This window comes from Rhipicephalus microplus, unplaced genomic scaffold, assembly GCF_043290135.1.
Source record: "Rhipicephalus microplus isolate Deutch F79 unplaced genomic scaffold, USDA_Rmic scaffold_12, whole genome shotgun sequence".
NCBI classification, from domain to species: Eukaryota; Metazoa; Arthropoda; class Arachnida; order Ixodida; family Ixodidae; genus Rhipicephalus; species Rhipicephalus microplus.
In genome coordinates, this window is record NW_027464585.1 from 27,002,160 (window position 1) to 27,026,327 (window position 24,168).

Here is a 24,168-nt window from a genome sequence, read left to right on the forward strand (position 1 = left end):
CTTTTGCCAAAGTCATACCATCTGGGATAACTTGAGCGCACCAGCTGAAGTTTAGGATCGTGAAAGATTATGTATTTCCCATGACTGTCAAAAGTGTGTGAGGCACGGCAGCATTTTTGGCCAGCAGAACGTCAGCAATAGGTGTCAACATGTAGTCACCATCGGGAACAGGAGGGAAAGATCTCAGGTTCACGTAAGCAACGGCTTGAGGTGCTAGGCGAACGTGATCTGCAGAACTCAGACGGGGTTGAGCTGGTGTTGGGTCGTCATGGTAACACGGCAAATTAAGTTGAAGCATGCCGGTTCCACAATAAATAAGGGCAGAGTGGGCGGATAAAAAGTCCATGTTGAGGATAAGTTCCTGGGAACATTTCTCAAACACAGCAAATAGCACTGTTGTGGAGTGATCAGTCACACTTATACGCGCGGAGCACATTCCAAGCACGGGAAACGTGCCGCGTCGGTGACCTGGACGAGTGGCATTGTGGGTGGCGTAAAACTTTCCTAAGGCGGCAACAAAGTTCTGAATTCATCACTGATATGTGAGCCCCTGTGCCCACCAGTGCAACAACGGGTGTGTCTTCTACTTCAATGTCAATAAGGTTGCGTCGAGTCGGCAGCGTGGTCAGAGGATTTGGCGGGTAAGTGGTCGATGCAGCATCACCTCCAGGAGCTGCATCATCTAGTTTTCTCGCAGCAGGTGGTCAGTCGGTGACGTTGGTTGGCGAAATTGAGGCGAGCGAGACGATGGGCGACGGGAGAGCGGTGAACGGGACTGGTGGGCATGCGGAGTTGGAGAGCGACGACGATATGGCGGCATAGAAGGAACGTCTTCACTGGTGGCCTGAGGTGACTACCGGTAAGTTTGAAAGCGTCCATGATCCCTCTCTGGCCAATGGGGTACAAATGGGATGCCTGATGCCAATACCACCGAGTGTTACAATGGCGGGCCTCGTGTCCAATACGGTGGCAGTTGAAACAAATCGGGTGATCGTCAGCAGTCCTCCACTCGGCTGGATTGCGACGGCGCGCCGGAAGGTTTTGGCTTTGGGCATACGAAACATGGGGTCGACGACGGTCAGTCCAGCAGTGGAAAGCTCTTGTCGCACAATGGCATGTACCAGTGGCACCATCTGAGGGCTAGAGTCACAGGCATGGAAGCACGTGGACGCAGGAGACAGAGCTTCAAGTTCACGTCTGATGATCTTGGTCACGTGCTCTGCAGTTAACGGCGGCTGTAGCGCAGTCCTGTCTTCGCACGACCAGGTCGCTGCTGCGTTTTGTAGTCGAGTGAAACTACGGGCGACACGTCGACTTTTTGCGGCCTCAAAACGATGGCACTCCTTGATGATTGCATCGACCGTGTTGCAGTCCTTGCATATGAGAAGGTTGAATGCATCATCTGCCATGCCTTTCAATATGTGAGCTACTTTCTCGGTTTCTTCCATACCGTTGTCCGCTTTCCGGCAAAGGGCAAGGACGTCCTGTATGTAGGTCACGTAGGACTCTGATGACGTTTGCGCACGAGAAGCCAACTCCTTCTTGGCTGCTGCCTTTCTACCCACAGACTTGCCGAAAAGGGCGCGCATCTTTTCTTTGCACGCATCCCAGCTTCCAATTTCATCTTCGTGGTTCTCGAACCACACTTTTGCTGTTCCTTTCAAGTAGAACAGGATATTAGCTAACATAAGAATTTCATGCCAGCGGTAATTCTTACTTGTACGTTCGTACAACGGTAACCATTTTTTAAAGTCGACATCATCCGTGCCACAGAACGTGCCAGGATTTTTTAGCTGCGGAAGGACAACAGAAGTTGTTGTAGTCGCCTCGGCGGGAGCCGGTCCCTGGTTTGCCATGGTGGAAAAACCTAAGCGTCGGCCACTGCGGAGCTCCGTTATATCGTGTTGTACCCCAAACCACCACTAAATGTTACGGGGGTGAGAGAATGAACGAAATAAATATATTGACAAAATATACAGGGAGAGTCAGAGGCAGCTTCAGCCAAGATGGAAGAACAGCAGCAACAACAACACGAGCACAGTCGCTTTCATCGTCTTCGTCGTCTATGATGCTCTTTCGTTCCCGATGTCGTGTAACAATATATTCCGTCAGGCGCATTAAAAACAGAGATGGGCAGGTAGTAGCAACAGTTTCCCCGGGAAGGCTATTCCATCCTGAAGCACTTTGAAAAAAGAATTAGGATGAAAAAGTGGTGGTTCGTGCACGCAGGTGCGAGGCTTGGTGCGAGCAACCTAGGCGGCTAGTTGTGCGTGCTGCGTGTGAAATGTAAGGTGGTTGATGAAGAGAGCTAAAAAAGAATTTGTGGTAGAGCGATAGGCTTGCAAGACAGTGACAGTGACGAAAGGTGAAAGACCGCTTTGCAGTTTTAGTGACGTGACACTGATGTCATAGGAATACGCGGAATGAATAAATCTGGCCACCCGATATGAAACCGGCTCTAGTGCTTCGGTGAGATGAGCCTGATGTGCATGCCATACAGATGACGGGTATTCGAGTTTTGGCAGGACGAGCGTTTATTAACCGATAAGTTTTATGTTCTTTGAAATATGGCGGAGGTTACGTTTTAAGAAACCTATTGTTTTGTTAGAGGCTGATATGATGTTCGTTACATGGGTGCCCAAGGATAACTGCATATACAGTCACACCTAGGTATTTTATTGATACTAGGTGGCTTGGTACGATACCTATTTCTTAAGAAAAGATGAGGGACCTTAAGCTTCGAGAAAATGAGATTATTTTACACGTTTTTATTAGGAGACATTCACCTGGTGTCACACCATTTCAATACGGTATACGTTATAGAGGTCTTTCTGCATAGCTTTTTGATCGATTATCATTCGTACATTTCGATAAAAAACACATTCATCTGCAAAATTTTTAATATTCCTAGTAACATGCAGCGCAAATATGAACAATGAACAAACAGTATGCTAGACAGCAACCGAGTGAGCAGGAAAACTAGCTGACTGACACAGAGACGCCAATTCAGCTGAACCCAAGTCACCTCGACGGCGATTGGTTTAATTGAATGCAATATCACCATGGCTAGACACGCACATAATCACACTAACCCTAGCAAACAGCAGTACAAAATCTAGCCGTGGAAATGCCAGCGTTATAAGAGGATGAGGGGCAATCTCGAGCAATACATTCGCGGCCGTGAAACAAATCCAGATGTTATCAGTTAACAGGAGACAAACTATCCGGCAAAAATAGCTGGTTACAAAGCCATAAACGCGGCAGCGACGGACAGAAGACACAAAAAACAACGGGTGACACCGTGCTCCGCACATGGCGGGACGCCGGGGGTGGCCTGGGCACAGGCGGCGGGGACTTCCACTCTCGTCGTCGGTGCGCCAGTAATCGCTTTTGTCGCCCTCGCCGCCGGAGTCTTCGCCGTGCCTGTTAGACTTAACGTCACAGTGGCGCAGCGTGAACTTGAGTTCGCAAATATACGACACGTTTCCGTAGAAATAATTTCTAGGCGTAGGTGCAGATTTTTGTCCTTAACGTATACAGTAAACTTGCATTGCAACACCGACTTGGGGAGCTGCTCCGGAGGGCTAGCGCGGAATCCTGCTAGTTGCGGGAGATTTTATTGCGCCTTACGGGGCCTGATAATAAATTGCAAAAAAAAAACGCCTGAAGGCAAACACCTTTGGCAATACTCGCAAGACCTACGGCTTAAACTCGTCGCGAACCCAGCCGATCCAGCGTGCAGGGGTAACAGCGTGAGTGCAGACACACTGCCCGACCTTGCGTTCATAATGAATGTAACCACGCCGTCTTGGCGAAACATGCTAGAGTACTTAGGGAGTGACCACTCACTGATAAAGATTATAATTTACATGGGCCCAAGTGTTCATGGAGCATGCTCAAAAGGTAACGGCAGTAAACTCAAACTACTAAAGTGTCACACGTTACGGAAGAAACAAGAAAAAGGAGGGCACGGTGACGAGCCGATCACGAATATAGACGAATGGACTGCGACGATCAATAGGGACGTATATGCGACAACGTGTCACATCGCGCCCGAGTCCAGGCAACCGCCAGCTGTTAGATATATGTGGAGCACAGCAAGCCCTGCCTAAAAGGTGGAAAAGCCAAAGACACAACCGAGCATTGCGGAAATTCATGACACAGTGCATGACAATTCCCAATCGACACCAGGGCCAAACAGGGTTACCAACAAGGCTCTCCAAAACTTAGACAATGAGGCAATCTCGCGACTGGTGGCTTACGTCAATGAGTGCTGGCGAGACGGCTCCCTTCCCGAAGCGTGGAAAAGAGCTCGAGTCATCATGATACCTAAACTGAGCAAGCGAATTGAGCTTGATATTCTAAGGCCAATTTCGCCCACGTCCTCTGTAGAAAAAGTTATGGAGCACGCAGCTCTCATTCGAGTGACCGGCTTTCGCAAAGACCATGACGCATGACCGCACATTATGCTGCGATGTCATGGCAATCTCTCCGCAAGGATGCATTGCTTCAGCTAAAGCACCACAATGTTGACGACACTACCAGCTCCACTAAGGTGATTCTCGGCCTGTATAAAAAAGCCTTTGACACCATGAAATACAAATCGATATTAAAACAAGTGAGGCATTAAGCCTAGATCAAAAAAATGTATATTTACGTGATTTGCTACGAGCAAGTGCGCAATTGTCGTCTTCCCGACGCAAGGATCCAAGATTGCACCATTAATTTTTAATTTTGTGGTAATGGGGCTACCACAGTAAATAATGAAGATACCTGGATTGTGCTACAGTATATACGTGAACGACATCACCCTTTGGCTTCCCGTAGGAGGTTGTGACGGTCAAGCCGAGAGAACGCTAAAAGCTAGAGTTGACGAAGTTCAAGAGTACCTGCTAGGAATGGGCCTCGAACGCTCAGCAATGAAGTCCGGACATTTAATCTACAATTCCACAAGTAGAGGCCGCGAAACTCCACGCGATGAAGAAAGGAAATCCTTCGTAATGCGTGTTCTGTTGAAAGACGGCACCCCAAAGCACCCGTAGACAGAATTTCAATTTTGGGTTTACGCATACAGGCAAACGGCCATAATGGTGAGACGGTGCACTGACTCCGTCATTGGGTAGATGACGCGATAAAACTGTTGCGTCATATCACGAGTAGACGTAATGGTCTGCACGAACACTGTGCGATCCGGCTCATGCAGGGTTACGCGATAAAACAAAAACCATACGTTGCGCCCTAACTCAAGTGGATAGGCTGAAAAATTGAAATCAAATGCATGATACGAAAGTCTTTCAAGAGAGTAATTGGCCTCTCAATCAACGCGACCACCGAAAATTTCCTAGTGCTGGAAATGCACAACTCACTCAATGAGTTAATTGAGGCCAATGACGTTGTGCAATAAGAATGCTTAAGAAAATCGTAGACGTGTTGACACATCCTTGAGTTGCTGGGCATCTGATATCACGCTAAGCAAGGAGAAAAGAGAAAGGTCCCTGGCTCAGTCTACGACCACTTGATCGTTCCGCCGATTCCTAGAAATATGCACCCGACGCACCACATCGGACGGCGTAACGAACGTGCTAGACAGCTTCAAAAGAAGTTTTGTAACAGTGTGGATGTGGTATACGTACACGCCGCGAGATATGGAGAAGGGAGAAGAGCCCAAGCAGCAGCGGTTTTTGAAAATCAGGGCAAATACCTCGCGAGTGCCACGGTGACGACAGGACAAACGTAGGTGGCTGAAGAAGCCGCGATAGCATTAGCACTCGCCGCAACGCCACATGTCAAGATTGTGATAAGCGACTCACAGGTGGCAGTCCGCACTTTCGCGTGCGACCGTGTCTCGCCGGAAGTGGCGAGCATCCATCAAATGTGCGGAGATGGCAACACGGCGTGGTGCTCACAGCCCCAAATTCCAACAGTTTTACTCCTATTGACCCCGGCCCACACCAACGCTCCGCTCACGGGGAACGATGTGGCCTACGCCGTGGCTCGAGGTCTCACACGCCGAGCCGCGGCCCACTAAGTGGCCTCCACTTCGGATTACGAAAGCGGGGCGATGTGTCTGCTGAATTAAGATACTTTGATAGGCAGGCAGCAACAAGAAGAATGTCATGAGGTGATCGTCTTACAACGTTGCGTGACATCACCCAATACTATAGGCTCGAAAGGCATAGGTTCCCTCAACCACACGAGAAATTAAACAGGCACGATGACGTAAGCTTTCGCTTACTTCACACCCACTCCTACCCTAGCCCTGCCGTTCTAAGCCACCTCCACCCGAACCTATACCTGACCGCTATGTGTAAAGCGTGCGGTGATAGATCAGCGCTGAGGCACTTGCTCTGGGAATGTGCCGGTGACAACAGTCGTGAAAACGCCACCAATTGCGATGCGCCTACACAGGCCGTCAATTCCAAATCACAGGCAGCCTCGTGCACCTCCTTCGTCAGCGTCTTCGGCGCATGAGGCGGTCCTCGAAAGGCAAGTGCTGAACGAACGGTTGTGGGCCGTCTGGCAGCCCGAAAATGCCGCCCAAGTCCAGAGACTACGAGCCGCCACCAAAAGACATTGCAACCAAATCACCGGCCCATTGTTTTCAATACAGTCTTTTCTCTCTCTTAAACATTTTCGTGTAAAGAACTGTGCAGTTCAAGGCGTGAAGTGCGTTCTATGGCATATGTAGAATATATATTGTGTCGGATATGTGGATTTATCAAGAGTCATGTGAAGCGTACCCTCTGTTGCGGCGGGATGTACAGTGCTGCAGAAATCTGCGCTGCTGTTAATCCCAGGGATCCGATGAGGAGCTCTTCGAGGGCGCTGGCAGTGGCGTACGGGGACAGGACCACGTTGGACTTTTCGGGATCAGAGCGGCGCAGTTCCCGCAGGAGGTCGATGCCCAGCTGGAGCACACCACGTGTCACGGACATCTCGATGGCGGGAGTCAACACGGAAGGCAACCTGCGACACAGCTCGCATCTTCAACGCACTAGAAAGTACCTGCTAAGGACTCATGTTCTAAAAGAAAATTAGCTCCAGAGTGCGAAAGTGTCCTTGTTTTTGTTGTTTTTTTTTATCTTTATGGGCTTCATTATAACTCCTCAGAGCTGAGCGTTGGGTGAGTTGGTACATCGTAAATCAATGTTCTGCAGCGCATGAAACGATGATGAACGAAGAGGCACTTCACTGAGCTTACAACTGGCTCCTATAGCAATATATATGCACTTCTAACAGGAAAAAAACAAAACGAGCAGACGAGTTATACAAAATTGCACAGTCAAAGGAAATAGCAAATAATCATCGATGTCGGATGTTCGGCATTAAAAATTCACATTTCTTGCTGAAAAGAGCAAGTGACGCTGCTTCACCTGTTTTCACGTTTCACAATGGGCTGGGCTGCAATGACTTCCCACGCTTGTGGTAGTGTGGGTCGCACAGGTAGCCCAAAAGTGCTAAAACAAAATAGTACGGAAGCCGAGAAACGCAAGGCAAAAAAAACTAAACGGATGGCATTCAATCGACTAGACCAAACAGACGTTTTTTTTTTTCACTTTTTTCCTGTGAGCTTAGGTAGTTGATTTTGCACAGCTTGCCTGGTCACTTTTTTGCTCTTTTTTATGTGAAAAACGCATATATATTGCTGCGGCAGCAAAATAAAAGCTAGTTGCAAGGTATGCTCGAGTTGTAGTCACTGTTGGACAAGTTGGTGCAGTTTCGATAATCAGCAGTTAATTTTGTGCTAAAATGACGACCGCACTGATAGAAGAAAGACAGACAGGCCGGTAGCTCTCTATATGAAACTCTTTGTTCTCTGAGAAACGCAGTCTCATAAATCCTGAAATGCTGAACGTGCTCTAGCTGTATACAGTTTACCTACAGCTCAAAGATGTCACACAAAATTGTCACACTATGTGAAAACTCCGATAATATTTTTCAGTCGGCATGATGGTTCTAATATGGAAAATGATGAGCCATCTGATTTATTAAACTCATATTTTCATCTGCTTTCACAAATGAACACACGAAACATCAGCTTAATCCACCCAGTCATTTTCTTTCTCAAATACCTTCTACAACCACACTTCTCAATAAATTTTGAAGCTTCTTGAAGAAATCGACTATTTCAGTGCCTCGAGGACTGTCAGTAATATAGAAAAAAATAAAAGTCAGAGCTTTGCCGCAAAGGCGAAGCAATGAACGCGATAGCAACAATATGGAAGGTCACGCACGGAATGGCAAGCAGATCGAAACGAATAAATGACGCACGAAACGCACTTGCAGGTACAGATGAATGCGAATAAGCGTCTTAGTTGTTACTTCAGTGTGTCTAAAAAGCGCGCCCTTTTCACAAACAGAGGCTGTGCAACGATTGCATTAACCTTTGTGCACCCGGTAACTACAACAGAAGCGTTCCGACGAAACTCCAAAGCTAGCCAAGACACGCCATTCTCTGAACTTCTCAAGGGTGTGCACGATCAAGCGTACACCTCCTTATTCTCTACGGGGGTCAAAGTACAGTGGCTAGAATGGCCAAAGCACGCGTTAGAGATGAGAGCCGCTGCGCGCTTACTGCACAATCTTGCTGATAATGCTAAAACACGATAGTTCTTCCCTGAGGTGTCGTCCAAGAGGGGTAAGTGGTAGATATGAATAGCTTGCTGTATGAACGTTGAAGAAGGTGCTCCTCTACAGCTCAGTTATTAGCACCTAGCATTCATGACGCGGAGGTCGCACGTTCAATTCCTCACGCAAGAGTGTTTTTCTCCCAGGGATTTTTTTTCTATCTTGCGTTTTCATATATACCAATGCGTATGCATATACGGTGCATGACATCGATGCCGATGTCGACGCCAACGCCGGTGACGAAATCCAGCTGACATTGTCCATTTAATTTCTATCGCAATGAAAGTGAAAGGCACAAAACTATTCCATAGTTTTATATCAACAATAAATTTCACGCAGTCCTACACTGATAGTTCACTTCCGAATGACTGCAAGGTTATAAAGTAACAACTTCGCCGCAAAGAAAGCAGAGATTACGATAGTAACAAATTGGAAGGTCACGCGCAGAATGGCAAGCATACAGAAACGTTCCCCGCGTTTCTTACGCACAAACGACGCACGAAACATACTCACAAGTACAAATGCACGTGAATAAGCATCTCCGTTGTTACGTCAGTGCGTCTGTAAAGCGCGCGGTTTTCGCAAACGAAGACTGCAATGACTGCAGTGACTTTTGCCCATCTGGTAACTACAACAGAATTGTTCCAGGTAAAGCCCGACGCCAGCCAAGACGTACGATTCTGCCCAAATCGAGATAAGGGCGCGCGAGGGAGCATCGCCACCCTTCTCTAAGTGGAGCAAAGAACGCGTAGAGGATGACAGCGCGCGTTGCGGCGCGATGTGAAGAGGTGGGCTAAATGCGCGATCTTGCTGGTAATGTGAAAACACGATAACTCCCCCCGACATTCCCGTCAGCAGTAGTAAGTGGTAGATATAAATAGCTTGCCATTTAAACGATGCAGGACGTGCTTCTCGGTCGCTGAGGGGTTGACACCATGCACTCACAATTCAGAGGACCCAAGTTCGATTCCGCGCACCTGAGTTTTTTTCACGATTTTTTCTTTTCTTGCATTCATATATATATATATATATATATATATATATATATATATATATATATATATATATATATATATATATATATAAGGAAAACAAGTGTATATCTATGGGCTCGTTTTTCCGTGTTTTGACACAATAATAAAGAGATATAAAAGACTATCATGCCAAGAAATGTATAGTGGAAGTGATTAGAACCAAGGTAATGTAAACAGGAAGAAAGAAAAGTGGCTGAAACAATAACTCTCCATTAGCAGGAAATATATATATATATATATTGTTAAGCGGTTTATTGGCGGACACTCAGCGATGATTCACGACAGCAACAGTCAATGCGGGGATCGACTCTCTGCGCGAGCTGCACTTCTTCTTATGAAAAGGGTAACCCACTAGAAGGCGCTGAAAAGGACGACCCACTGTTCAAAGGCTTTACCACAACTACCCCGGGTACGAAAAGGGAGCCGCCTGACGACCTATCAGCTGGTTACAATGAGCGGGTCATGGTAGGCCTTGAGGCGCTCCACGTTAACAATGTCGCGTCCTCGACGACGCATGTCCGAAGATGGTTCGACGGGTTCAATCAAGTAGTTGACTGGGGAAGTGCATTTGACGACACGGTAGGGGCCTTCGTATTTGGGCAATACTTTTGAAGATAGGCCAGTTGCAGTAGTAGGGATCGAGAGCCAGACGAGCGCTCCAGGGAGGAACGTGGGCGTAGTAGTGCTGGCGTCAGCACGAATGGCTTTTTCCCGCTCTTTACATGCGCTGTAAAGGTCCTTGCAAGCTCTCGACACTCTTCAGCAAGCTTGGCTGTAGCAGAAATAGGCGCCCACTCGGACGGATCTGGCTTGTACGGAAGTATAGTGTCGATGGTGTGCGACGGGTGCCTTCCATATAATAAAAAGAAAGGTGAAAAGCCAGTAGTGCTTTGAGGGGCGGTGTTATATGCGTAGGTGACGAAGGGTAGCATGTCATCCCAATTTGTGTGATCGGCGGCGACGTACTTGGAAAGCATGTCGCCGAGCGTGCGGTTGAAGCATTCCGTGAGGCCATTCGTCCGCGGGTGGTAAGCAGCAGTTTTGCGGTGAACAACGTTGCACTCTTTGAGAATGGCTTCGACGACTTCAGACAGGAAGACGCGGCCTCGATCACTGAGCAGTTCCTGAGGTGGACCGTGTCGCAGCATGAATCATTGAGCAGGAAGGAGGCCACATCGCTCGCTGTAGCCGCGGGGAGAGCGGCAGTTTCGGCGTATCGCGTGAGGTGGTCCACAGCAACAATGACCCAGCGGTTACCAGCTGACGTTAGTGGAAGTGGCCCATACAAATCGATGTCAACGCGACCAAACGGCCTGGCAGGGCAAGGTAGAGGTTGCAGACCTACCGGCAACAGTTGCGTTGAAGTTTTGCGGCGCTGACATTCTATGCAGGAGCGAACAAATTTCAGGACGTAGCGGTACATGCCGCGCCAAAAGTACCGTTGGCGAATGCGGTGGTAAGTCTTCGATACCCCGGAGTGCGCACATTGCGGATCGGAATGAAAGAATTCGCATATGTCAGAGCGCAGACTGCGAGGTATGACTAGTAGCCACTGGCGGCCGTCACCGTTGTAATTGCGTCGATGGAGGAGGTCGTCACGAACGGCGAAATGGTGGGCTTGACGACGCAACGTGCGAGTGGATGGAGTGGATGGATCAGTCAGCAAGTCTATCAGTGAGGCAATCTATTGATCCTTGCACTGTTCAGTAGCAATGGCATGAATGCTAATCGAAGAAATGGCAAGGTGAGACACTGAGTTGTTGGCATTGTCGTCAGGCAAGGGAGAGCGCGACAGGGCGTCGGCGTCAGCATGTTGCCTTCCATTGCGGTACAGCACGCGGACGTGATAGTCTTGCAGGCGAAGTGCCCACCGGGCAAGACGGCCTCAGGGATCTTTCAATGACGACAACCAGCATAGTGCGTGGTGGTCGGTGACGACATCAAATGGGCAACCATACAAATAAGGTCGAAACTTTGCAAGGGCCCAGACAATTGCCAAACATTCTTTCTCAGTGACTGTGTAATTAGTCTCGGCTTTAGTAAGCGTACGGCTCGCGTACGCCACGACGTATTCCGGGAACCCTGGTTTGTGCTGCGCAAGGACAGTGCCGAGGCCGATACCACTGGCATCCGTGTGTACTTCTGTAGGGGCCGTAGGGTCGTAGTGGCGGAGTATGGGAGGCGACGTCAACAAACGACGAAGTGTTCTGAAAGCGTCGTCGCACTGTGATGACCACGAATGGAGAGGCCCGTTACTTCCGAGAAGCTTCGTCAGCAGCGATATGATAGTCGCGAAGTTTCGAATGAAGCGCCGAAAGTAGGAACACAGTCCTACGAAACTGTGCAGTTCCTTGACCGATGTCGCCTTGGGGAAATCGGTCACGGCTCGGAGCATGGCTGGATCAGGGAGAATTCCGTTCTTGGACACGACGTAGCCGAGTATTGTCAGCTGCGGAGCTGCAAATTGGCACTTCTTTAGGTTCAGTTGCAGACTGGCGTTGCTCAGACGCGTTAAAACATGCCGAAGGCGTTGAAGATGCGTCGAGAAGTCAGGAGCGAAAACAACGACGTCATCGAGGTAGCACAGGCACGTGTGCCATTTCAGGTCACGCAGAACTGTATCCATCATGCACTCAAAGGTGGCGGGCGCATTGCACAGCCCAAACGGCATAACATTGAACTCGTACAAGCCGTCGGGGGTGACAAAAGCGGCCTTAGGTCGAGCGTCCTCAGCCATAGGTACTTGCCAGTGCCCTGAGCGCAAATCGAGAGATGAAAAGAATTCTGCTCCTTGCAGGCTGTCAATCGCGTCATCTACCCGCGGTAGTGGATACACGTCCTTACGAGTGATCTTGTTGAGGCGTTGGTAGTCCACAAAGAACCGCACAGAACTGTCCTTCTTCGTGACGAGAACGACAGGAGATGCCCAGGGGCTGCTGGAGGGGCGAATAACATCGCGGCGAAGCATGTCGTCGACTTGCCCATTGATTACACGTCGTTCTGTGGGAGATACGCGATATGGACGTTGCCGCAGCGGTGGCTGTGCGCCTGTGTCGATGCGATGCGTAACGGTGGATGTGCGGCCGAGAGAAGGTTGAACGACATCGAAAGAAGAGCGGAATTCTTCCAACAGGCCCAAAAGCTGGGAACGCTGGCCCTGCGTAAGGTCGTCGGGTAAGCAGGGACCGAATATATCATCGGATGATGAAGCAGATGTCGAAACAGCACCAAGCGTACAGCAACTTGAGCAGTGCATGTCATCGGGTTGATCTATAACTTGCGCGTCTTCGATGGATTCCACGCTGCCAAGACATTCCCCTCGCACCAACGTAACGCTGTACGGAGATGAGTTCCCAACGAAAATAGTGGTGCTGCCGTGAGTGAGTTGCACGGTCGCAAAAGGAACCAGCAAGCTTTTTCTTATGAAAACACGATGAGATGGCGAGAGGAGTGCAGCGGTGTCAGAAAGGCTTGCGCAGTAGAGCGACACCGCAATGGACGAGTTTGCTGGCACTTGAGTGTCGTCTCTGACGAGTACCTTGCTTGCAGCGGATGGACTGTCAGCCGGCGTCAAAGATGAGAATGGCGTGAGTTCTATTTCTGCTGGTGCGCAATGAATGACGGCGTCGTGGCGGGAGAGAAAATCCCATTCTAGGATGACGTCGTGAGAGCATGAAGAAATTATGATAAATTCGACCGCATACATAACGTCCTGAATCATAAAGCGGGCTGTGCACATCGCCGTAAGGTGAATACTTTGGGTGCTGGCTGTACGGAGGGAGAGCCCACAAAGCGGCGTGGTCACTTTGCGCAGTAATCGGCTAAGTTTTTTGTCCATCACGGATACGGCGGCTCCAGTATCTACAAGGGCAGATGCACGAACGCCATCCACAAGCACGTCTATCACGTTCGACGGGCTTTCCTGAGGGCTTCCGCAGTTCGACAGCGTCGCAGCCCTTGCCTCGTGGACTGCGACGACTAGTTTTCCTGGTCGCCCTCGAGTGGACGTGGCCGCATTGGCGACAGTGAGGGACGTCGTGGAGATGGTGAACGGCGGGTAGACGGAACGGAGCGGGACGACGGTGACATAGGCGGCGGTTGGTCATAAGAGCGGCTTGACTGGCTGGGAAAGTTGGAGGCGACCTGTGGTTGCTGCACACGATTGCAATAGCGTGCTACATGACCGACGCAACCACAAGCAAAGCAGATGGGGCGATTGTCAGCAGTGCGCCATTGGTTTGCGGGTTGCATCCATGTCGCAGAACGCGATTGGTGAGCCGGCTGCTGATATGAGTGCATGGTAGGCGGCACTCGGGGCACGTGGGTGACGCCGGCGTATGTAGGCGAGACAGTTTCTCCAAAGGCCAGGGGCCTCGCGACGGTTTTGGTGTAATTTAGGGGAACAGTCGCAGAAATCGGTGGGGGCGGCCTGGCAACAACTTGGGCGTAGCTGAGTGGCACAGATGCAAGAGGCGGCTGGCGGTATTCAGGGACGACCTCCGCGATTTCCTGCTGAATGGCTCGGTGGAGCGGAGGTAGAAGTGCACTTGATGGCTGTTGAGCATGTTGTGGGGAAGCAAAAGCCAGTAGAGAGACCTGGCGGGCAAATTTCTCACGCACGAACGACTTGATTTCGGCGAGCAAGGTTGCGTGGTCAGGAACTGCTGACAAGGCCGAGAGATCAGCATCACGTGGTGGCGGTCGACGGGTCATCAAGCGCTGCCACCGCAGCTCGTCGTAACTTTGGCATAACATGATGACTTCTGCCACAGTGCGGGGGTTCTTTGCCAGGAGCATGGTGAAGGCATCGTCGGCGATGCCTTTTAAAACATGCGTGATTTTGTCAGCCTCTGACATGTTCACGTCGACTTTCTTGCACAAGTCAAGGATGTCCTCGATATAACTTGTGAAGGACTCGCCGGTCTGCTGGGCTCGTTCACGTAAACACTGTTCAGCTTGCAGCTTACGAACGGCCGGGCGGCCGAACACGTCGACGACAGCGGTTTTAAAAGCGGACCATGTCGGGAAATCAGATGCGTGGTTGTTGTACCACATGCCGGTCACACCCGCGAGATAGAAAAACAGGTTGCCCAGTTTACCTGCCTCGTCCCAATGGTTGGGGACGCTCACGCGTTCGTACATGGCCAGCCAGTCCTCGACGTCGGTGCCATCCGCTCCGGTGAAGACAGGAGGGTCGCGGATGCGGGGGACACCGGGACATGGCGTCGGCGTTGGAGGAAACGTTTGCTGGGCGGCGTCTTGGTGCATGGTTGTAGGCACGGTACGGGATTGAAGCTCCAAGGGCATCGAATGCGGACCGAAGGTGTTTGAAGAGCACAGCACTCTCAGCACTCTCCACCAAATTGTTAAGCGGTTTATTGGCGGACACTCAGCGATGATTCACGACAGCGACAGTCAATGCGGAGATCGACTCTCTGCGCGAGCTGCACTTCTTCTTATGAAAAGGGCGACCCACTAGAAGGCGCTGAAGAGGACGACCCACTGTTCATAGGCTTTACCACAATATATATATATTCTATAGGAGCATAGTGGCGCCAGCTATGTGCCAGCGTGAATGAAGACGTTGATATCCGTGTCGCTCGCTCGCGCTTGCGGCACTGTGCTCCAGTGCAATATATATATATATATATATATATATATATATATATATATATATATATTTATATATATATATATATATATATATATATATATATATATATATATATATATATATATATATATATATACATATATATATATACATATATATATTATAAGGCAACGTTTTTGGCTACAAGACACTTCTTTTTCTTTACGAGCCTCTGCCCCACAACACAGGTCAGACTGATGATGAGTATGTACATATAAGATGACGCGTATGAATAATGCTCACACTTATTTTTCCCCACACGTAAGCGGCCAGCCCGGACGCGTCTTAGATGGAAACGGAACGTCGAACGAATGGCTTCAGACGTGATACGTGGACAATCTTCGAACCATGACAGTGACGATCCGAGGAAAGGTCGGTGGGAGCGACACGATAGTTCACTGGGGACGGTTGTTCATTGATTGTATATGGTCGAATTAAGCGTGACTGCAACTTGTCACACAATCCTGGAGTACGAATGGGCGTCCAAAGCAACACTTCATCTTCCGGACTGAAGGAGACGTCGTGATGAGAGCTGTCGTAGCGTTGCTTGCGATCTTGCTGATTGGCTTCTGTATTGAGGCGAGCCCGTTGCCGGCATTCTTCGAGTCTTGTGATCAACTGCTCTGATACGGTTGCCGAGGCGTCGGTTGGCAAATTTAGAAAAGAGACGTCGATGGTAAATGTCGGCGAAGGGCCGTACACGAGGTAGAAAGGCGAGTAGCCAGTAGTTCTTGGAACATCGGTGTTGTGGGCAAACGTCACAAAAGGCAAAATTGTATCCCAGTTGTTGTGGTTTGGTGCGATGTACATCGACAGAATGTCTGTTATTGTCCGATGAAATCTCTCTGTCAGCCCATTGATTGATTGATTTGTGGGGTTTAACGTAGCAAAACCAACATTTGATTATGAGAGACGCCGTAGTTGAAGGCTCCGGAAATTTGGACGACCTGGGGTTCTTTAACGTGCACCCAAATCTCAGTACACGGGCCTACAACATTTCCGCCTCCATCGGAAATGCAGCCGTCGCAGCCGGGAATCGAACCCGCGACCTGCGGGTCAGCAGACGAGTACCTTATCCACTAGACCACCGCGGCGGGGCCTCTGTCAGCCCATTAGTTTGGGTATGGTAGGATGACGTCGTCTTATGTACTGTGCCACTGGTTTTGAGAAGGGCTTGGCTATGGTGGACAGGAACAACTTGTCGCGATCACGCAGGAGGACGCGAGGTGCACCGTGACGCACTACAATGGTATTGAGAAAGAAGTCTGCGACGTCTGGAGCAGAACTTGAGCGTAGTACGGCAGTCTCTGCGTACCGTGTCAGGTGGTCGACAGCAGTCACAATCAAACGATTACCTGCTGGCGTGATGGGGAGAGGTCCGAGTAGGTCTATGCCGACGATGGAAAATGGAGTCTCGGGACACGGGATAGGTTGCAGAAGGCCAGCAGGAGGAGAAGTTGGTCGCTTCCGCCGTTGACACAGATGGCAAGATGCAACTTACTTGGCCACAAAGGTAGAGATGCCTGGCCAGAAGAAACGGTTTCTGAAGCGGCTTTGTGTTTTGTGAAATCCCAAGTGGCTCTCACATGGGTCGTCATGAAAGGCTTCGAGGACTTGATACCGTAGAGAAAGCGGAAGTACTGGAACCCAGCGGTGTTCATCAGTAGTGTAAACATAACGATGGAGCACATTGTTATCGAGCTTAAATTTCCGTAGTTGTCGGCGCAATCTAGCATTAGGAGTAGGTGATACGCCATTTATAAGTTGGATAATGCGATTGCAATATAGATCATCACGCTGGCGTGTGGCGAACTCGGTGTAGTGATTTGAAGCCCGCGTGTCGATAACCGCAAGGTGTGATAATGTGAGGGGTGACGCAGTGCCTTGCCCAGCAGACGAGCAATAAGCTGACGTCCTTGATGATGAAAGCGGATGGGGGCAGCGAGAGAGAGCATCTGCATCTTGGTGTCTTTTGCCAGACTTATAGATGACGTCAAAATCGTACTCTTGTAGGCGGAGCACCAACCGACCGAGGCGACCAGACAAGTTTCTCAGTGTCGAGAGCCAGCACAAGGCGTGGTGGTCTGTAATAACGGTGAAGCGGCGTCCGTGAAGATACGGTCGAAATTTTTGTATGGCCCAAACGACAGCAAGGCACTCCTGCTCAGTTATGGAGTAGTTCTGTTCAACAGCCGTAAGAGCACGACTTGTATATGCTATAACTCTTTTCCGTGCAGTGGCATCCCGCTGTAGAACTGCACCAATGCCATGGCCGCTCGCGTCGGTGTGCAGACATGTAAGTGCATTCTCTTCGAAATGGCACAGAACACGGTCAGACGTTAAAGAATTCTTGAGTAGAAAGACACGCTCGCAGTCATCATTCCAAGCGAAAGTTGATACGAATTTGAGCAGCTTGTGCAGTGGCGACGCGATGGCAGCAAAATGACTAATGAAGCGGCAGAAGTAAGATGCCAGGCCCAAGAAACTTTGTAGGTGTTTCTGATTTTCTGGCCGAGGGAAGCGTATCACGGCAGCAAGCTTGTCAGGATCCGGACGAATGCCATTTTTGCTGGCAAGGTGGCCCAACACTATGATGTTCTTGTTGGCGAAATGGCATTTTTTTGTGTTAAGCTGAAGTCCAGCACTGGAGATACACGTCAAAACTTCGTCCAAACGATCAAGATGCTGACGAAAAGAAGATGAGAAAATGACGATGTCATCTAGATGACAGAGACATGTTTTCTATTTGAAGCCGCGTAGAACTGTGTCCATCATGCGTTCAAACGTGGCAGGAGCGTTACATAAACCGAATGGCATGACCTTGAATCGTACAGCCAGTCTGGTGTTGCTAAGGCAATTTTCTCTTTGTCCGCTTCAAGCATAGGTATTTGCCAATAACCAGACCATAAATCTAAGCTGGAGAAAAATTCAGCGCCTTGCAGAGAGTCAAGTGCGTCGTCGACTCGTGGCATCGGGTAGACGTCTTTACGCGTGGTCTTATTAGGCGCTCGATAATCGACGCAGAATCGCACTGAACTATCCTTCTTTCGGACTAGCACTACAGGTGATGTCCCCGAGCTGGACGAAGGCCGGATAAAATCTCGTTTGCGCATATCAGCAACGTTGTCCTCGATGATTTTCCGCTCTGCGGATGACGCTCGATATGGGCGGCGGCGTACTATTGTATTGCCTTCCGTTTCAATTCGATGCACGGCGACAGAAATGCGACCCAGAAGCTTGGAAGATACATCAAATGAAGCGCTGTGTTTTTGAAGCATACCCAAAAGTTCTTGCTTTTGCGCTGACGTGAGATCGGAATTTATTGTGGCTGTTAAAGCAGCCGTCGTAGCATCATCATCAGTAGTCGTAGAGAAAGATGGCGAGCCTGCGTGAAGGGGCACCAAAGAAAGTGGTTCGGTATCTTTTAAGCAAACCGTACTGGTGCCCTCGGGCAGTGCAACAGGCATTGAAGTGGGGTTAACTGCCGTAACTAATGCTCTGCCATCACGAAAGTGCATCAGGCTAGGAGCGATGGTAAGTCCACCAGAGATTTAGCGTCCACATGGTGCTTCGAACACATCACCAGCACCGATATTATCTGATGTCAGGGTCAGAATGTGCTCATTACCTGGAGGAATAAAACAGTCATCAGCGGTGACAAAACGCTGGCTATGGGCATAGTTATCAGACGAAAGCGCAGTATCTGACATGCGAATGACCCTCTGACGGCAAGATATCACGGCTGAAGCTGAGGAGAGAAAGTCCCATCCTAAAATGAGCGCATTGGTACATGATGACAGAACGACGAACTGTATATGGTGAAGGATGCCCTCAATAAAAACTCGTGCTGTGCAAACACCAGAAGGCTGAACAAAAACCGTATTAGCAGAGCGAAGGGGAGGGCCATCATACGGTGTCTTCACTTTGCGCAAACGGGAGCACAAGTCCACACTATTAACTGAGAGCGATGCACCCGTGTCCACCAAGGCTTCAGTCCATATACCCTCAACACACACTGAAAGTACGTTTGAGGGGCGTTCCGGAGGAGTTCGATTCAGTCCGAAAAATGCAGCTTTCCCCCCTGAAGCTGCACTGTTTAGTTTTCCGGGCGATGATCAGATGCCGTGGTAGCCGGACAAAGGGGTGACGAGGAACGGCGCATAGGTGACGGGGAGCGACGGCGCGAGGAGCGGAAGGTACTGGCTGCATCGAAGTGTTGTGGAGAGGGTGAGCGGCGTTGGTACAGATGGTATGGGTGGCGATGTTGTGGAGCAGGGGCAAACTCCTCCCTCTCGAAGTCACCATAGCCACGCCTTTCGTCTTGTTGACGTCGACGACAGAACCGTGAGATGTGGCCGCGTATTCCACAATAATAGCAAATTGGTCTAGATGGACGCTAGGCTTGAAAAGAATTAGGCGTTGCAGTCGGGGCGAGGACATTTAGTGCAGACTGCATAGTTGACCCATACTGTGGTGATTGTTGAGGAGGTGACGCTGCAACTACCTGAGCGTACGTTGGTTTTGGAGTGGTATACAAGTTGGAACTTGCTCACACGTCATGGACGCTAGTTCCTTCCTCACAATGTTGCAGAGGCTGCCTGCAGAAGGCGTCATCCGGAGCTCACAAGATGACGAGGTGGCCTGGAGCTGCAGCTCCTTGCGGATCATGGACCGTATCAGTGCACGGAGCTCACCATCATGCGTTGGCCTGATATCTGCTGTTTCAGGTTGTAAACATATCAGTTGAAGGGCATCAAGTCGCTGACACGTACAGACGATATCGGTGACCGTGGTCGGGATCTTTGCCGCGAGAGCGTTAAATGCGACGGTGCCTATACCCTTGAGCAAGTGGCGAACGTGGTCATGCTCCGCCATCGAGCTGTCGACGCGACGGCATAGGGCAAGAACATCTTCAATGTACGAAGTATAGGACTCGCCGGAGTGCTGGACACGTTCAGCAAGCTTCCGTTTGGCGAAGTCTGCACGTACAGAACTGTTGGCAAATATCTGACGGAGCTGCTGCTTAAAGGTAGGCCAGTCTGGGAAATCCAGCTGATGGTTGAGAAACCATGTCTTAGCGACAACCGTCAGGTAGAACGGTACGCGGGACAGCTTGACAGAATCATGCCAATAGTTAAGTGCACTCACACGATCGTACTCGTCCGACCAGTCTTCAACGTCTTCACCGCGAAAGCCGGCGAACATTGGTGGATCTTTTTCAAGGGCGGTGACAGTCCAAAAAGGCATTCCCAGGGAGGCAGGCGGGGTGGATGGCGCCGTGTTGTTGTGCTCGTCTTGCGACATGACCGTAGGCTGACTGCGGAGACGGTGACCCGACCGGAGCTCCAGGGATGGTTTGTAGTCGAAGATAACGAAAAAGCGCTGCAGGGAGACGACCAGGGGACCGGAAAGCACTCTCCACCACTTGTAAGGCAACGTTTTTGGCTACAAGACTTTTCTTTTTCTTGCCGAGCCTCTGCCCCACAACACAGGTCAGACTGATGATGAGTATGTACATATAAGATAACGCGTATGAATAATGCTCACACAATATATATATATATATATATATATATATATATATATATATATATATATATATATATATATATATATATATATATATATATATATATATATATATACACTGTGAATCTGCGTTGACAACGGCGACAACATTCAACCGAGATTGTTTATATAATTTCTAGCGCAATAAGATCAGCAGTACGTCCATACAATTCTGGCAGCCGCTCAGATCCCTCACACTATCGTCCTATCTCGCTTACAAGGATCACTTGCAAAGTCTCAGAATACATAATATACTCACAAGTAACATGTTGTCTAGGTAGTCATTCTTTTGTTTCCACAATCAACATAATTTTCAGCCTGTGATACCTAGCTCTTTCAATTTGCAAATCATCTTCATCTAAACTCAGACTCATACTTTTACCCTGACATCTTCTATTTTGATGTTTCCGAAGCTTTTGACTGTGTTCTCCACCAGCTACTTTTGGCGAAGTCTTGATCTCTACAGCTGAATCCCGTCGCGTTGTCTTTGATGCGCTGCTTGGTGACCACTTCTTTTCAATAAACAGATGTCGGTAATCCTCGTTCAGTGACTGATGACCTAATTTCATGACTACCACAGGCATCTGTCATAGGTATTCTACTCCTAATGATCTTCATAAGCGACCTTCTAATGGTATTTTATCATCTATTCAACGTTATGAAAATGATTGCGTTCTTTATCGTCACATCGCACGCCGAAATGATCATGTTAACATTCAAAAGGACCTACATAAAATGGAATCCTGGTGTTTGTATTCATTATTGAAATTCAACGCTTGGCAATTCAAGATTATACTGATATCCCGTAAGTGTCTGCAACCATATATACACGTACTCCCTAAATGCGATACGGCTTTTCTTCGTAGAATTATATCGTTATCTTGCTGTGAAATAAAAAAAAGCTGACAAGGTTTGATCACATCCCAAGATTAGTGGCCGAAACCTTTAAATCACTTGGTTAAATCGGATGTTCCTTTTGCTTCTGACCCTCATCCACGAGAATTGTGGCTTATGAAACACTTATTCAAGGTAAGCTTGAGTATCCTTCGGCTATCGGGAGCCCCCATCAAGCATACCTTACTAAAACTTTAAAATATACACAGCTACCTACGACCAGATTCATCTCCTTTAGGTACGGTCGAGATCCAAACATCAATGCCATAAAGTCATCCCTCGGACTCGCGTCATTTCCATTCTGTCGAAGTATTGCAGAGCTGTGCAAGCTCTATTGGCTTTACCATGTATTCTCACAAAATCATGGTAAGGGGCTTCAGCCGCCAAACCACACATCTCACCACCTTTCTGACTTGTGCAGCATCCAGTAGTTGCATGATTTTATAATTTTTAATCAATCTTTTTTGCTGATTGACGATAAACAATGGAACATTTCGCTTAACTGTGTTGTTATCGAGGGCATCCCTAATAAACTTTTGGTCACTGATCACATCATAATGTAACATTCAATATGATGTCATGGTATTGTCTCTTTCTTCTTTTCACCTTTTTTGCCTCGTTCAAATTGTACTTTTTTGTTTTGCTTCTGAAAAACTTTAGATTTTCCCCAGATCCATAGCCCCACGAAGCATGGCCTGCACCAGCATGATGTCACATACGCTCTTGCTCACTGTTTTTATCCTTTACAAAAACTCAAGTCCTCAAGAGTGACATATAGTATTAGTTGCATATCTTTAAACTGTATAAGCGTGCTACCCCACTTGATCATTGACGCAGCACTCCATTTCGCCAACATGGCCTCCATTTGAAATACAGCCGCCGCAGCCGGGATTCGAACCCGCGCACTGCAGGCCAGCAGCCGAGTACCTTAGCCACTAGACCACTGCGGTGGGGCACGTTATCCTACTTCATAAACCACTCTAGTGGCACATTTCGTGAATGGCGGAGAAAGCTTCTTTTCGGAGTCTTTCGGTGATTCAGCATGGCTTCCCGTATTGCGAGGGCATCACTTCACCAGCTTCCTAGAATTACCGCACAGCAGCGGTACATGCCGACTCGCAACCTTTTAGAGACGAAGTTCCTCAAGGAGTAGACCTGTCTGCAGTAGTTGTCTGTCGTTGCCACCTTTACCACGCGAAGTGTTCATTAGATAGCACTTGCGTCACTAGCATTGTTCGAGATGTTTTGATAAACAGGCAGACAGATGGACAGACCGATGAACGTAGACACATTTTTCAACACGTCTGTGATGATGTACTGGGAAAGATTCACGAAAGATTCACGGCTTTACCGATGAATACCCAGTGCTTCGCCCACTCATCATCAGTAATTCGTAGATACGCTGTGATTTTTTTAGTTGTGAGTAACCTTACCCAAATATGGTACCACCTCTGGCCATTTTGACTCGTTTCCCCCATTAACCGAGCCATTTGTCGCATTCTGCAACAACAGACAACATCAAGTGAGAGAAGCCGGTGGCCTTGAAACGAGATACTTTTACGTTAAACTAGATTGCTGATGGCAAACTTCAGACTATATTTCAAACGACGGATCTGTACGGATCCCAAAACGCCATCCTCCCTTTGTCTGACAGTGGCCAGTGGCCTGCTCTTTGCACAACTATATTCCATGAGTTGCGGACACGACTACTGAATCGCGGGCTCTAGGAAAGTATTGCAATGCCCCTCTTCACGGTGTCAGATGGGAAGCAAGTTATGGTCGAGATTAATGAATGCCACCTAGATAATTCTAGGCCTGCCCAGAGTTTCCGCCGCAGGCTCTCGCATCACTTGGTTTAGACCGCCATGTTTCCTTTTTAGCACTATGTGACCAGAAAAAGTTCTCACGTTAAACTCGCTCGGCGTAGAGTGCAAACCCGGTTCTACCACTGAAGCCTTGCTGAACGAATTTTTGTCTGGTCAGAAGAAGTTAGTTGATGAAGTGGCAGCTAGTACAGTTTATAGGAATAACATGGAAAGGCTCCTCGTTTACTGGGTCACTCAATTTTTCGAACTATAAGAGCCAATAAAAGCGAAGATGTTAGATTTGGAAGGCAAAAGTAGACGTTCAGTAATGGTGGTTTTTGGCATCAAAAAAAAGTCCAGGATGCTTATTCTTTGTTGAAATTTAATGTTTTTGTAATTTTCGTCTCGAAGAAATTCACGTGCAATGAAAATAAATTGCCAGAGTTCCCCGTCGTGGTAAACCTGGTTACAATTTCTTGTAACATTTTCCAACACTACAACGAAAAACAACAAGTTCTAAATAATGCCTTCAAATTCAAAAGGACTGCCATATCTTCGCGGAATTATCACACGAAAACAACATTAA

The 24,168-nt window shown here is 48.6% G+C and overlaps 1 protein-coding gene across 1 annotated transcript in view; it reads right to left on the minus strand.

Moving 5' to 3' along the window:
* The window catches only part of LOC142783777 (leukocyte elastase inhibitor-like), a 67,586-nt gene extending 60,623 nt beyond the window's left edge, over window positions 1–6,963 (minus strand). Inside the window, exon 1 of the mRNA XM_075882345.1 lies at window positions 6,741–6,963. Within this exon, the coding sequence (XP_075738460.1) occupies window positions 6,741–6,935 (195 nt within the window). The 5' untranslated portion in view covers window positions 6,936–6,963. The remainder of the gene's footprint in view (window positions 1–6,740) is intronic.
* Between the last annotated feature and the right edge of the window lie 17,205 nt (window positions 6,964–24,168).